The following is a 12,348-nucleotide window of genomic DNA, read 5'->3' as shown; positions in this document are numbered from 1 at the left end:
GAGCTGACAGCGCAGCACTTAGCTCCGCCCATTTCCCCGCAAGCCCCGCCCCCTCCCATCTAAGCCCCGCCTCCCCTTTTCGTCACGCGCCCGCGCGGGTTCCGGGTGCGGGCGCTGCGCGGCGCGCGCAGGTGGGGCGGGGCGGGGCGGGGCGGGGCCGCGCGCGGGGATGCGCGGGAGCGGAGGGGGGAGGGGAGGGGGAGGGGTGAAGGGGGAAGGGGAAGGGGGGGATTTGCTTAATGAGCGCCTGGAATTAGGGGAGGGGGCCCCAGGGGGACACGCGGGGACATCACCCACACCCCCGCGTGGGGTCCCCGCTGCTGCTGCCCCCCCACCCCCCCTGTGTGTGTGTGTGTCCCGGGGGGGGCGTCATTGTGGCTGTGTAACCCCCCCCTTCCCCCACCCCGGGGTTCTTAATTAGCGGGTCATTAGCAGGGAGCTATTACCGGGGCTGGGGGTCATTAGCGGGGTTTTGGGTTATTAGGGGGGGGGTGATTGCGGGTGAGGCGTTTCCGGGATTTGGGTCAGTACCGGAGGGGTCGTTACCGGGTTTTTGGGTAATTACCGGGCTGGTCGGTTCGCAGCCGGCGGGGCCGGACCCCCCCCCCCCTCCCCTCTCGTCCCAATGCGGAACGGAACTGGGTTCGGGCCATGAGCAACGCCACAGCCCCCACCGCTCCCGGCACGTCGGGGGACTCCCTGGTGGGCTACATCCTCGGCCCCTTCCTCCTCCTCACCCTCCTGGGCGCCCTCCTGGCTGCGGTGAGTGGGGGGGTTTGTCCCCTTTTCCAAAGGGACCGGTCCGGGGGTGGGGGGTGATTTGGGGGGGGTCCAAACTTCCATCCCCACCCCCCTCACCCCCTCTCTCTGCTCTCCTGGCAGGTGATGTACGTCCAGAAAAAGCGGAGGTGAGCGTGGGGCTGGGCTGGGGGGTTTAGGGGGGGTTCATTGGGGGTTCTGGGGAGCGCTCCGTGGGTCACCGGACCCCCCCCCCACACACACCCGTGGGTGTCCCCACTTCCCCGGTCCAGGTTTGACCGGCTGCGGCACCGGCTGCTGCCCATGTACAGCTACGACCCGGCCGAGGAGCTGCAGGAGTCGGAACAGGAGCTGCTGGTGGAGGCAGAGGACACGCGGGTGGGTGAATCCCCCGTGGGGTGGGGATGGGGATTGGTTTTTTTTTGGGGGGCGGGACCTCAGTTTTCGGGGATGGGTCCGGGTGGGGTGGTTCCGTGGGTCACCTGTGTCCGATCCAAACGAGCCCTCTGTTAATCCCATCGGTAAAAGACCCACGCGTGAACAGCCGTTTCTTTTGGGGTTTTGCATGAAAAAGTAGCGCTAAGTTTGGGAACTCCCGTGGGGGGGGGAAGCTCTCGAGCCCGGGTGGGACCCCCACTCTCCCAGCTACATCCCAGGTGAGGTTTTGGGTCTAATCCTTGATTTTTGGGGGAGGGTGGTGAGCTGGGAGTTTTCAGGTGCTGGCCCTGGGGGGGCTGCCTGGCCCCATCCCCGGGTGCTATGGGGGATTTTCTCTTGCAGGTGGTGCCGGGCTGGGGGAGACCCTCAGCCCTGCGGGGGGACTGGAGGGCCTGATGCCACGGGGATGGAAGCTGGGACCCAATCCTGCCCGGTGCTGGCACCTTCACCCCCATCCCCCCGGGAAAGAAGGGTTGGGATGTGCCACGGAGACTGATCCCATCAGCACTGACCCTAATGGGTTCTCTCTCACCTCGGTTTTTATTTTTGCCTTTTTTTTTTTTTTAATTATCATTATTTTTTTTGCTTAAAACCACCCTGCCTACACTAGGAACTGGCACCAAGTTGGATGACCAGGGCTGGCACCCTGGCAGGGGGGGGAGCAGCCAGGATCCTGTGGGATTTTTTGGGTGCTGTGGGCAGGATGCAGAGGAGCTTGGGGGGTGCTGGAGCAAATAAAAACTTTTCTGCATTTGGGACAGAGCCTCCTGCCTCGGGCAGGGGGGGTGAGGTGGCTGCTGGACCCCTGGTCAGCCTAAAACCAGAGGGGGTGGCACCCTGCATCCCCATCCAGGCAGCATCATACCTCAGTTTGGGGATAAAAGACCCCGAGAATAATGGGATTTTGGGGGGAGAACAGTGGGGTTTTGCCTATTTTTGTTTCCACCAGCAGCTCCCATCTGTCCCTCTGGAGCAGGGCTGGCACTGCCACTCGTGTCCCTGTGGAGAAGGTACCTGGAGAAACCCTCTTCCCATCCCATCATCCAGGGCAGAGGCATCAAACATCCATAAAATGTTTTATTCAAGTAACTGCAAATAGGAAACCAAAAGGTCTTTTAACAGTGGACCAAAAAAATGAAAAAAAAAAAAAAAAAAACCAACCAAAAAAAAGAAAACCCCCAAACCCCAAACCAAACCCTAATTTTTTTCTCACCAGGACTGCCCAGCACCAACCTCTGGTTCTGCTGCAGCCATCATGGGGGGGAAAGCATTTTGTGGTGTATCCCCCCCCCACCCCACAAACCTCCCCCCCAGCCTCTATCCCTTAGAGCAGCAGAGCAACCTAGACCTTAAAATAACAATTAAAAAAGGAAAAAAAAAAAAAACCAAAACCAAAAAAACCTAAACAAAAAACAACCAAAAAAAAGGGTGGGGAAAATACCCCCCAGCCCCCAGCAACTCCCCAAAAAAAGGAAACCCCAAGCTCCCCCGTGCCCCACAGCAGCAGCATGTCTGTGAGTTCAGAGAGTGGAACTTAAATATCCAGAGGTAGTTGTGAATGAAAGGAAAAAAAAAACAACCAAAAAACCACCAAACAACAAAAAAAAAATTAAAAAAAAAAAAAATCTATCAAAGCCCAGGAGGAAAAGGCCCAACCTCGAGCTGCCCCCTCCCCCCTCCCATAACCCCTCCCCTGCCTTGGGGACCCCCAGGGATGGGCACTGAGCCCCCGGTGTCACTGCAGGAGCTGCTCCTGCACACAGCAGGATTGGGGGGGGCACAGGGTGAGGGGGGGTCTGCCCAGGTAGCAGCAGGACCCAAGCAAAGGTCTGATGTGTTGGGGAGGGGGGGTCACCTTTGCTCAGCCCCCCCCCCCCCCCCCCCAAATCTCTCCCCTGCTAAGGCCCTGGAGCAAAGCCTCATAATGGGGGGGGGGGGGGGTAGCAAAGATTGGGGGGGGTCTCAGCCCCTGCTCTCTGCCAGACTTTGCTCCCCCCCAAGCCAGGGCAGATGGGGGGGTGCCCCCCTTCTTGGGGCAGAGGGGCTCTGGGGAGTGGGTGCCCCCCCCCCCCCCCCTTGGGGCAGGGGGGCTCCGGGGGGCTCTGGAGGGGACACGGAGGCTTCTGGGGGGGCAGGGGGGCTCTGGGGGGGCAGGGGGCTCTGGGGGGGGCTGTTTTCCAGTGCTGCCGTTGTCTGAGGGTGAGGAAGGAGCAGAGGAAGGAGAAGCCAGGGTGGTGGGGAAAGGGTGGGGGGGTTTCTCCCCTTCCCCCCCACCCTGGCCACGGGTGAGGTAGCGCCGGTCCGGGAGTTTCACTGCTCCTCTTCAGATGATTCCTGGGAAATGTTCACCTCCTCCTCATCCTGTTGCTGCCAGGTTAAGGGAGCGTGGTTGGGGAGGGGGGGCAGGGGCTGCGGGCACCACCCCCTCTCCCCCCCCCTTTCCCCTGGGAGCAGCCACGTCGCACCCCTTGTGCAAAGAGGGGAAACTGAGGCACGGGCATCCTCCTGGGTTTGTGGATGGGTTTAACCCTTAGGGGGTTAATCCCAGGGAAAAAAAAAACACCTGGTGGGATGAGGAGGGGGAAATTCGTGTCTCTGGTTGTCACCAAAAGGGTGGCAGAGGTGGCACCAGGGTGTCTGTGTGGGGCATCCTGGTGGTTGTGAGTCAGGGCTGAGCCTGAGTCGGCTCCAACCCCCACATCCTCCATTCATAAAAAAGCCACCAGGGTCGGTGGCTGCCAAAAGAGGACCCGGGTGTCCCCAGCCTGGCCCTGCCAGCATGGGGCAGGATTGATCCCACCCCACCATAAAACCCCCCCAAACAGCCCCTGGTGCTGTGAGCCTGTGATGGGACCCCCTGCTCACAGCCCCAAACCCTCCGTGAGGAATTGAAGTGGGAAAAGGGGTAAAAAAAAAAACCCTGCCATGGGGCAGAGCAGCTCAGAGGATGCTTTTGGGTGGCTCCCAGTGCTTGGTGGCAGCTCCTGGGTGGGGGATGTGTCCCAGGGCTGGGGACAGAGGGGTAAAACTTGCCCCAACTGCCTGGGTGATGCTCGGCGATGCTGGGGGGCTGCAAACCACAGGAGGGGGAAGAGGAAGGGGGGGGGGGGGGAATTAAATGGAGGAGGGAAAGCACCAAACAAGAGGTTTGTTGCTTCAGGAATGGCCCCGGGACAGAACGTGGCCAGGTTTGGAGTCACCCCCACCCCGTTGTCCCCTTTTCCCTTGCTGCTCTGCCCTCCTCCAGCCCAGCCCCCTCTACCCCCCCACTTCTTGGGGGTGCTACACCCAGCACCCTGCCAGGAGGGAGGGGGAAGGGAAAAGCCCACTCACCGATTTTTTGGGTCTTCCTCGAGGTTTTCTCCCCGGTGTGACTGCAGCTTTCTGAGTACAAACACCACCGCTTGGGCTCAGGCTGGGGCTGTCCCCACGTCCCCGAGGTGGCCGGGTGCCATTTCCCCTTCCTCCTCCTCCCAACCCCCACCAAATCCATCACCCCGGTGGCATCCCCGGGGCTGCTGCAACCCGGGTGGCCCCAGGGCTGGAGCCAGACCCCCCCCCGGCCACCATTTCCAGCCCGTGACTCCCATGGATTGGAGTCTCCTGGGTTGGCAAACAGGTTCCTGCCTGGGAGACACGAGGTCCCCAACACCCCCTCCCCCTCCAGCCCTTCCCTGGGGGCCCAACCCCATCCCCAGGAGGGAAATCTGCCCTGAATGGAGTTCCAAAGAGCCCGGCACATCCCAACCCCCCCTTCCCAGCCACCTACCCTGCCCTTGGGGGTGGCCTTGTTCTTGCTGCCCTTGGGCCGTCCGCGGGGTCTTTTGGGGGTCGGGGCCTCGCTGGGCTCCTGCTGGATGGAAAGAAGAGGGGGGGGAGGGGGGTGTCACCTCCAAGTGGGGATCCCCAGGTAGGGATGGGTGCCTGGAGCACCAGTGCACCCCAGGCTGGGAGCTCCCCAGCAGATCCCACCGGGCTGGGGATGCTTGGGTACTGGGGGAGCACTGGTGGTACTGGTTGCACTGGGATTGGTGGTCGTGCTGCTTGGGTGTCCTTCAGCCATATCCATGACCTGTCCCCACCCCACCATTAACCACTCGGTTAAGCCCCATGGTCCTCACCGATTTATTTTTAATTTTTTTTTAACCCGGGATGCCAGCTCGGTGCTGGTGCCCAACAAATCCTTGAGGAAGTCCCCAAATCCCCATTTCTGCAGGAAATCGCTCGGCCCAGACCTCCCCCCTGCCCTTGGGTGGAGGGAGGGGGTTGGCACCGCAAAGGCTCCTGCTGCATCTTATCCCTCTGAGCAGCTTTTGCTAATGAGGCTTTAATTAGCTCGCCTGCAAAGGCAGGTTCAGCTGCAGCCCAGGGAGGAGCCACGGGAGGTTCTGGGCCCTTCCCTGGTTCTGGAGGAGCTCCGGGGGGGTTGCAGCGCTGGGGGAGGGGGGGGGTTGTGAAGTTTGCTGCTGGCGAGCACCCAGGAGGTGCTTTCCAAAGGGTAGAGATGAGGGGGGGGCTGCATTGTGGGCATCCCCTTCCAGGGAGATGTTATCCCCAATCCCAGGGGATTCCAACCCCATCCCAGGGGTTGCAGCCAAGGAGTGAGGAGGGGGCTTCTCACCACTCCACCCACCCCTCAGGGCACTGCTGCAGGCAGAGCTACCCACTGGTTATGTTGTGTGTCCCCCCACCCCCCCAAACCTTCCTCCCAGGGGACCCCGTGTACCTGTGGCTTCTTCCTGGGTCGCCCCCTCCCCCTCTTCTCCGACACGTCCTTCTCCCCCTTGGAAGCAAGGGGCTGGCTGGATTTGGCGCTGGATTCACTCATCCTCCTTCCAGCAGCGCTGAGGAGGAGTGGGAAGAGGAGGAAGGTTGGTCAGCAATGGTTCTGCTCCCTCCCCCTCAGCCCTTCCCCCCCCAACCCCCCCGGGCCAGGTGGGTGCTGGGGGCTGCAGAAATGACCCGGGGGGATGAGTGGAGCTGCTGGAGCTTCCAGTGGAGTCAGCCTGGTCATGACCATGCCCCTGCTCCCTCCCCTCCACATCAGGATGCTCAACCCCCCCAGTTGCCCCCTGGCCCCTCTGTGTGGCCAGGACTGGCCCCTGGGGTACGGGCAAGGCCAGGAGGTGACAAAGACAGAGTTTCCCCTCTAAAAAAGCCTCCTGGAAAAGAAATGCAGCTGCAGGGAGCAGCTTCTGCCCCACTCCAGCCCTTCCCGGGGACTCCCCCGGATCCTGCTCCTCACCCTGCACGGGGGGGTTGGAGGGGGGGGCACCATCCCCATCCCAGCGAATTGGTGGAGAAGCCAAAACCAAGAGTTCTGCCTCCCAGAGATACCCCCCCCCCCCCCCCCCGCCTGTATTTTTGAACCCCCCCCAGCAGCCCTGGGCCGTGGGGATTTTCTGCCCCAGATATTTGAAGCCCCTCGGGCAGGCGCAGCCTCCTGCTGCCGAGCTGAGAGCTGCAAACTGCCCCTGCTGTGCCCCTGTCCCTTCTGCAAACAGATTTTTTTTTTTTTTTTTTTTTTTGTTGTTCCCCTCCCCCCCACCCCGGTCCCTGCTGCTTCTCCCCTCACCCCCCAGCTCCTCAGTGATGCCCCAGGGCAAGGAGCTCAGGTGGGTGCCTGCGAGGTGATGCACAAAGGAACAGGGGGGCTGGGGCTGGACCCTGGGACCCCCGTGATGCTCCCCACTTGGTGGCCCTACTGGCCAACCCCGGGGGGGTTTGCAGCCACATCCCCCCTGAGGATGCAGCTTCCATCCTCTCATCACTACCTGGGGAGCCAAAAAAAATCAAGTGCAAGGCACAATCCTGCCCCCCCCAACCCCTGGCATGGGGAATCCCACAGAATTAACCAGCTCCAGGGTCTCCAGCAGGGATTTGGGGTGCAGCAACTTGGCCAGCCCTTCCCCCAAAGCCTGCTCCCTTTTCCCAAAAGGAGAAGAGTGGCTCCAGATTTAATCTGGAATATTTGAGCTTTCATCCTCTCATCACCACCTGGGGAGCCAAAAAAATCAAGTGCAAGGCACAATCCTGCCCCCCTAAACCCCTGGCATGGGGAATCCCACAGAATTAACCAGCTCCAGGGTCTCCAGCAGGGATTTGGGGTGCAGCAACTTGGCCAGCCCTTCCCCCAAAGCCTGTTCCCTTTCCCCAAAATGAGGAGAGTGGCTCCAGATTTAATCTGGAATATTTGAAATCCCAGACAGGCAAGCTGGAACAGGAGGAGCAGTGGCACAGTACCAGGGGGCCTCTGGGCATCCCCCCCTGGGGCTCTGGAGGGATGGCAGAGGCTCCCACACCCTGCTGGGACAGGAATCTCCCAGCACTTGTCTGGGAACACCAGGCTGTCCCTTTCTTCTCCTGAGCATGTCCCAAAGGGCTGGGATGGCTTTCTCTGCTCATGGAGAAATCCCTCGCAGGGCAAGACTCCATCTTCCCCTCTCCACCTGGATTCTTCCCCAGGGCTGTAGGAAAACCTGCTTTTCCAGGGTCTGTTCCACCCCCAGCTCCCAGTCCAGGAGGATGGGCTTCAGGCTGGAAGGAACTGGGATTACAACCCCAGCCTGGAAACCATCCTCCTGGGAGCTGGATGTGGAACCTGGGAGTTGGGAACAGGAATAAGGGATCCCAGTATCCCTGCCCTTAAGTGTGGGGCCTGGAGAAAAAAAACAAAAAAAAAAAGCTCCCAGGCTTTTCTCCCTGCCTGGAAGAAAAATCACAGCCTTGCTCTGGGATGGATGGTGCCACTCCCCTGAGCCACCTCTCCTTTTGGAGACAATCCCTGCACCCCAGCTGGGGTCTGACCCCCATTTCCAGAGCACAGCAGCCCTCACAGGGTTAATATCACTTCCTCTGGAGCAACTGGTTTCAATTTGCAGGGTGTTGCAGGGACTGTGCTACCGGGGCAAGCAGGGCTGAGGGGGTGGGGAGGCAGCTGAGGTGCTGAACCCTCTGCTTTGGGGATTCTGAACCCTGAACCTCACTGGGGCCACGTGCAGAGGGGCAGCAGCCTTCAGCCCTTTGGAGGCTTTTTAAAAACCACACGTCAGCTCCTGCTCCCCTCTGGAAGTGACTCACGAGTGCAAAACAACAACAACAAAACCCACCCTCGGATTCTTTTTTTTTTTTTTTTTGGGAGACAGAAACCATGCTGTCGTGTAAACACCCTTAAAAATATTACTCACAACATCCCGGAGCCCTTTAAAAAAAAAAAAAAAATAGAAAAAGCAGCATGGTTTGGGTTTAGGAAAGGCAAATACTGGCTGGGTGAGCAGGGCTGGGAGAGTTGGGTCTCAGGATTTGTTGGAGGGAACAGGCTCAGAGCTGGGCCTGCTCCCATTGCTGGAAACTGATGGGCTCAGCACGGTGGCCCCCACCCTGCCCCACTCTCCCCCATCCCACTGGGAATGGGAATGGGCCCAGGTGATGGCTCTGGGCAGGGATGCTGAGGGGACCCCCCCCAAACACCACCACAGGGTCCCACTAATTCTGCTGCAAAGTTGTGGGTGCTGAGGAGAGGACATCCCCACATCCCCCACCCCATCCCTCTGAGGGATCCCCGAGGGACCGAGGGCTCCTCACCCACCCACGGAGTTTGAGGAGGAAGAGGATGGGTGGGTGGGAGGTGGGGGATGCTCCTCTCTCCCCCCCAGCACCTTCCCAGCCAACACCCCTCTTCCCAAGAGTGGCCTCGGTTTGGGGGGATGCTCCCTGGTTTGGTGGCACCTGCCCAGCCCCCAGGAGCATCCCCAGAGCGTGGGATGATGCTGGGCACGGCAAGGGAAGCAGCTCCAGCCTTGCTCGTGTTCATCAAAGCCATTTAGGAGGGAGGGAGCAGCTGTGTTGCCATGGAGGAAAGGAAGCAGCTGAGAAACCTTGTCACAGAAGGAGGAATCGGTCGGGGAGGAGGGCAGGGGACTCACAGGCTCCCCGAGGCCGGGAGGGAAAAATCTCTGCAAGGTTTGGGGGTGGAAGGGCTACATCTGCCTCCCGATCGATGGAGCTGGGGGAGGGAGGGGGTGAAAACCTCCTCCCCTCTCCATCCCTCTGCCTGGTGAGCTGCTGGGCTCTCCTCCCCCAACCCCACCGGGTTCCCTCTGCTCCACGAACCGAGCTGGGCCGCTCTCGGGCACCTCTCGTGGGTGGCAAAAAAAGACAACCTGGCCCCGTGGGAGCGATGCCCTTGGGCCTGTTCCTGCCTCCCCCCCCTCCTCGTTCCCCTTCGTGCTGGTTTACACCTCCCCGTGCAAAGAAATAACCCCATAAATCCCCCGCTCCTGCCACCTACTCTTAGATTAAATAAACCAGCCCAGGCGAAGGAGGGAGACAAGGCGGTGGCTTAGATCTTAAAAAAAAAAACAACAAAACAAACAAAAAAAAACCACCAAACCAAACAAAAACCAAAACACAACCCCAACAATCTCTTCACGCCCAGGAAATCTAGCCTGATTGCAGCTGGAGAAGGATCCCGGCCGCACCTTCTGGCAGAGGGAGGACGGGAGAAGGGAGGAGGGGAAGGAACAGTGGAGCAGAAGTTGAAGAGCCTGTTGGGCCGGGGTGCGAGGGCTGGGAAGGGATGTGCGCGGCTCCTCATTAGGACAAACCCTTCATGGGGCTGCTTTGAAACCCCCCCTCCAACCCCCCAGCCTGCTATTAAGGCAAGTCCACCCCCCACCCCACCCCCCCTTCCTTCCTGGGCATGCATAATAAAAGGAAGTGATAAAAGAAAGGAAGGAGGGAGGTGGGGGAGAAAGAAAAGAGGCAGGAAGGGCACCACCACACGCTTTGTGAAGCCCCTGTCCTCCGGGGTATAATAAAACACCGGGGGGAGTCAGCCCTGTGTGGCATCACCCATCACCTCCCCCCCAATCCGGGTGTAGGGGAGGGGGATGCGGGGAAAAGCGGGGGAAATGGCGGGGAGGGGGCTGGGGGGTCGAGCCTGAGCACTGCAACTTTACACCGACCTCGACCTGTTTGTGTCCTGAGCCCCCCCCACGAAGCTTAGGCCCTTGCACCGACCGCCCGGCCCCACGCACGGCTCCTGCTCCCCACGCACCTTGCACAGGCCCAGCCCCAAACATGGTCGCGACCCCAAACTCCCTCCACCGGCCCCTTAGCCCCCTACACCGAGCCCAAACCTCCTGCACCGACCCCCAAACCTCCCGAATCGACCCCCAAACCCCCTTGCACCGATCCCCAACCCCGACCCCAAACCTCCAGAACCGATCCCAGACCTCCAGAACCGATCCCCACGCACACTGCGAACCCGGGCACGGGGGGTGCTCATTGCCGGGGGCTGCCCCTCGATGCCGTGCCGGTCTCCCGGGGATTTTCGCAAGCTCCCCCCTCCCCCCCGGAACCGTGTGACCCCCTCCGGAACCGCGCAGCGCGTTTTGCATCACCCGAAACGCGTAAGTGAAGGAAAAGTCCCGCCGGACCGGGAACCATCGGTACCGGGAACATCTCCCCCCAACACACGCACACACAGCACCAGAACCAGCACCAGCACCACCACCCCATTTCCCCCCGGCCCAGACAGCCCCGCCAGGTGCATCACTCTCTTAATAACACTAATTAATAAGCAGAATCCTAAGGAGAGGCATTGCCGAGCCCGCCCGCCGCACGCACACACGCGTCCTTGCAAATCCCGAGCGAAGCGGGGGGCGATCGTGCACAGCATGCGGGGAGGGGGGGGAGGAGGAAAGCAAAGCCCAGGTCCCCCCCCCCCCTTCCCCATCCCCAGAACCCCCCCAAACCCTCCCCACACCCCCCGGAACAGAAAGGAAAGAGGAAGGCCGGCACTCACAGTCAGCTTGATCTCGGTGCTGGGTGCTCGGGGTGGTTTTGTTTGGGGTTTTTTTTTGTTGGTTTTTTTTTTTTTTTTTTTTTTTTTGGGTGGTGGTTTTTTTGTTGTTGGTTCGGTTTTGGTTTTTTTTTTGTTTGTTTGGCGCTTTTTTTTTTTTTTTTTTTTTTTTTCCCTCCTCTCTCTCCTGGCGTGTCTGTGTTGTGAAGAGAATTAAACCCCCCCCCCCCCCCTCCCTCCCTCCCTCCCTCCCGGCGGCTGCTGCTGCTCGCAAATGCGGATCTGAAAGGAGAAGGCAGAGAAGCTGCGACTCACACACGCATCCACAGCCCAGCCAGGCCCCCCCTCTTATTTATATAAATAGTAAAGAGAGAGGGGAAAAAAAAAAAAAAATTGCTCCAGGAGGAAGGAAGCAAAATCATTTGCCGGGAAGGAGGGGAAAAAAAAAAAAATAAGGGGGAAGAGGGAGGGGGGGGGGGGCTAAAAAAAAAAAAAAAAAAAAAAAAAAAAAAAAGGGAGCGAGCTCCCAGCCTTACTGGAGGGGATCCAGCTGCTAAAAATAGCAAAATCACACTCGAAATTAAATAAGGGCAAACAGGCTAAGGGGAGCTTCCAGCCCTTGCGGAGCGGGGAGAGGAGGAGCCGGGGCTGCATCACGGCGGCGGGGGCGGGAGGCGGCGGGGCCGGGAGCGATAGGTCCGTTCAAAGGGCTGTGGCGGGAGGGTAGGGGATGCTTTCCCCTCCCCGAATCTTGGGGCCAGCGGAGGGTCCCTCCCCGGGGGGCAAATGGAGCCGGATCTGCTCACCGGGGGGGGACCCTCCGCAGGCCCCGGGATGCTCCTGGATGGTACCCGGGGTGCTCGGTAATCGCCCTCCCCCCACCCCCCCCCACCTCTTACCGGGGTGTTTTGAGGGTGAGCATCCCCGGGGATGTGGAATCTCGAGAATTCCCTGGAAGGAGGTTGGAGGCGGGGGGAGGGGTCTCTTTGGCTAAGGAGCAAGTGAAGAAACAGCCTCAAGTTGTGCCGGGTGCCTGTGTGTGTGTTCGAGTGGAAATCAGGAATGTTTTTTTCACTCAAAGGGTCGTCAGGCCCTGGCAAAAGCTGCCCAGGGCAGTGGTGGGGTCCCCATCCCTGGAGGGATTTAAAAGGGACACGGTTTAGTTTAGTGCTGGTGATCTCCAAGGCCCTTTTGAAGCAAAATTATATTATTTTGCTGCCTTCTCTGCCAGGTTATCCCCCCAAAAAAAGGAGCCTCCAGCCCCCATTTGAGACATCACCATCAGATACTCCATCCTCAGGGCTGGCCAGGTTTTGTCTCAATATTTATATGATTTTTTTTTGTTT

The 12,348-nt window shown here is 59.8% G+C and overlaps 2 protein-coding genes across 8 annotated transcripts; one reads left to right on the top strand and one right to left on the bottom strand.

Moving 5' to 3' along the window:
• The first annotated feature begins 32 nt into the window (after positions 1 to 32).
• Positions 33 to 1,953, top strand: SMIM29 (small integral membrane protein 29). Of its 2 annotated transcripts, XM_071768259.1 has the most exons (5): positions 33 to 131; positions 585 to 762; positions 883 to 908; positions 1,032 to 1,137; positions 1,540 to 1,953. In XM_071768259.1, exons 2-5 carry the CDS (start codon positions 652 to 654, stop codon positions 1,591 to 1,593), a joined length of 297 nt encoding a protein of 98 aa, XP_071624360.1. In that variant the 5' UTR covers positions 33 to 131; positions 585 to 651; the 3' UTR covers positions 1,594 to 1,953. The 2 variants fall into 2 exon arrangements, with proteins under 2 accessions (XP_071624360.1, XP_071624361.1); XM_071768260.1 differs by lacking the exon at positions 33 to 131 and having other exon boundaries at positions 212 to 762.
• Positions 1,954 to 2,261: 308 nt separating this feature from the next.
• Positions 2,262 to 11,224, bottom strand: HMGA1 (high mobility group AT-hook 1). 6 transcript variants are annotated; one of them, XM_071768258.1, is made up of 5 exons: positions 11,006 to 11,224; positions 5,924 to 6,041; positions 4,967 to 5,047; positions 4,531 to 4,581; positions 2,262 to 3,564 (listed from the first exon to the last, which is right to left on the bottom strand). In XM_071768258.1, the coding sequence occupies exons 2-5, from the start codon at positions 6,023 to 6,025 to the stop codon at positions 3,508 to 3,510; spliced, it is 291 nt and encodes a 96-aa protein (XP_071624359.1). In that variant the 5' UTR covers positions 6,026 to 6,041; positions 11,006 to 11,224; the 3' UTR covers positions 2,262 to 3,507. The 6 variants fall into 6 exon arrangements, with proteins under 6 accessions (XP_071624359.1, XP_071624358.1, XP_071624355.1 ...); XM_071768257.1 differs by having other exon boundaries at positions 4,967 to 5,050; positions 11,006 to 11,221; XM_071768254.1 differs by lacking the exon at positions 11,006 to 11,224 and adding an exon at positions 10,434 to 10,551 and having other exon boundaries at positions 4,967 to 5,050.
• Positions 11,225 to 12,348: the final 1,124 nt, after the last annotated feature.

The sequence above is a fragment of the Heliangelus exortis genome, chromosome 25 (assembly GCF_036169615.1).
Source record: "Heliangelus exortis chromosome 25, bHelExo1.hap1, whole genome shotgun sequence".
Classification (NCBI taxonomy): domain Eukaryota; kingdom Metazoa; phylum Chordata; class Aves; order Apodiformes; family Trochilidae; genus Heliangelus; species Heliangelus exortis.
The sequence above is the reverse complement of the archived record's forward strand: the minus strand, read 5'-3'. Positions and strand labels throughout refer to the sequence as shown.

What these genes read in the sequence shown, in the direction of transcription:
- SMIM29 (XM_071768259.1), top strand. Translation starts at nt 652, where the DNA reads ATGAGCAACGCCACAGCCCCCACCGCTCCCGGCACGTCGGGGGACTCC. An exon ending in TGGGCGCCCTCCTGGCTGCG is followed by an intron (nt 763 to 882) that starts GTGAGTGGGGGG and finishes CTCTCCTGGCAG; the next exon opens with GTGATGTACGTCCAGAAAAA. An exon ending in TACGTCCAGAAAAAGCGGAG is followed by an intron (nt 909 to 1,031) that starts GTGAGCGTGGGG and finishes TCCCCGGTCCAG; the next exon opens with GTTTGACCGGCTGCGGCACC.
- HMGA1 (XM_071768254.1), bottom strand. Translation starts at nt 10,486, where the DNA reads ATGAGCACCCCCCGTGCCCGGGTTCGCAGTGTGCGTGGGGATCGGTTC. An exon ending in GACCCAGGAAGAAGCCACAG is followed by an intron (nt 5,051 to 5,923) that starts GTACACGGGGTC and finishes CTTTCCATCCAG; the next exon opens with CAGGAGCCCAGCGAGGCCCC. An exon ending in AGGCCACCCCCAAGGGCAGG is followed by an intron (nt 4,582 to 4,966) that starts GTAGGTGGCTGG and finishes GTTTGTACTCAG; the next exon opens with AAAGCTGCAGTCACACCGGG.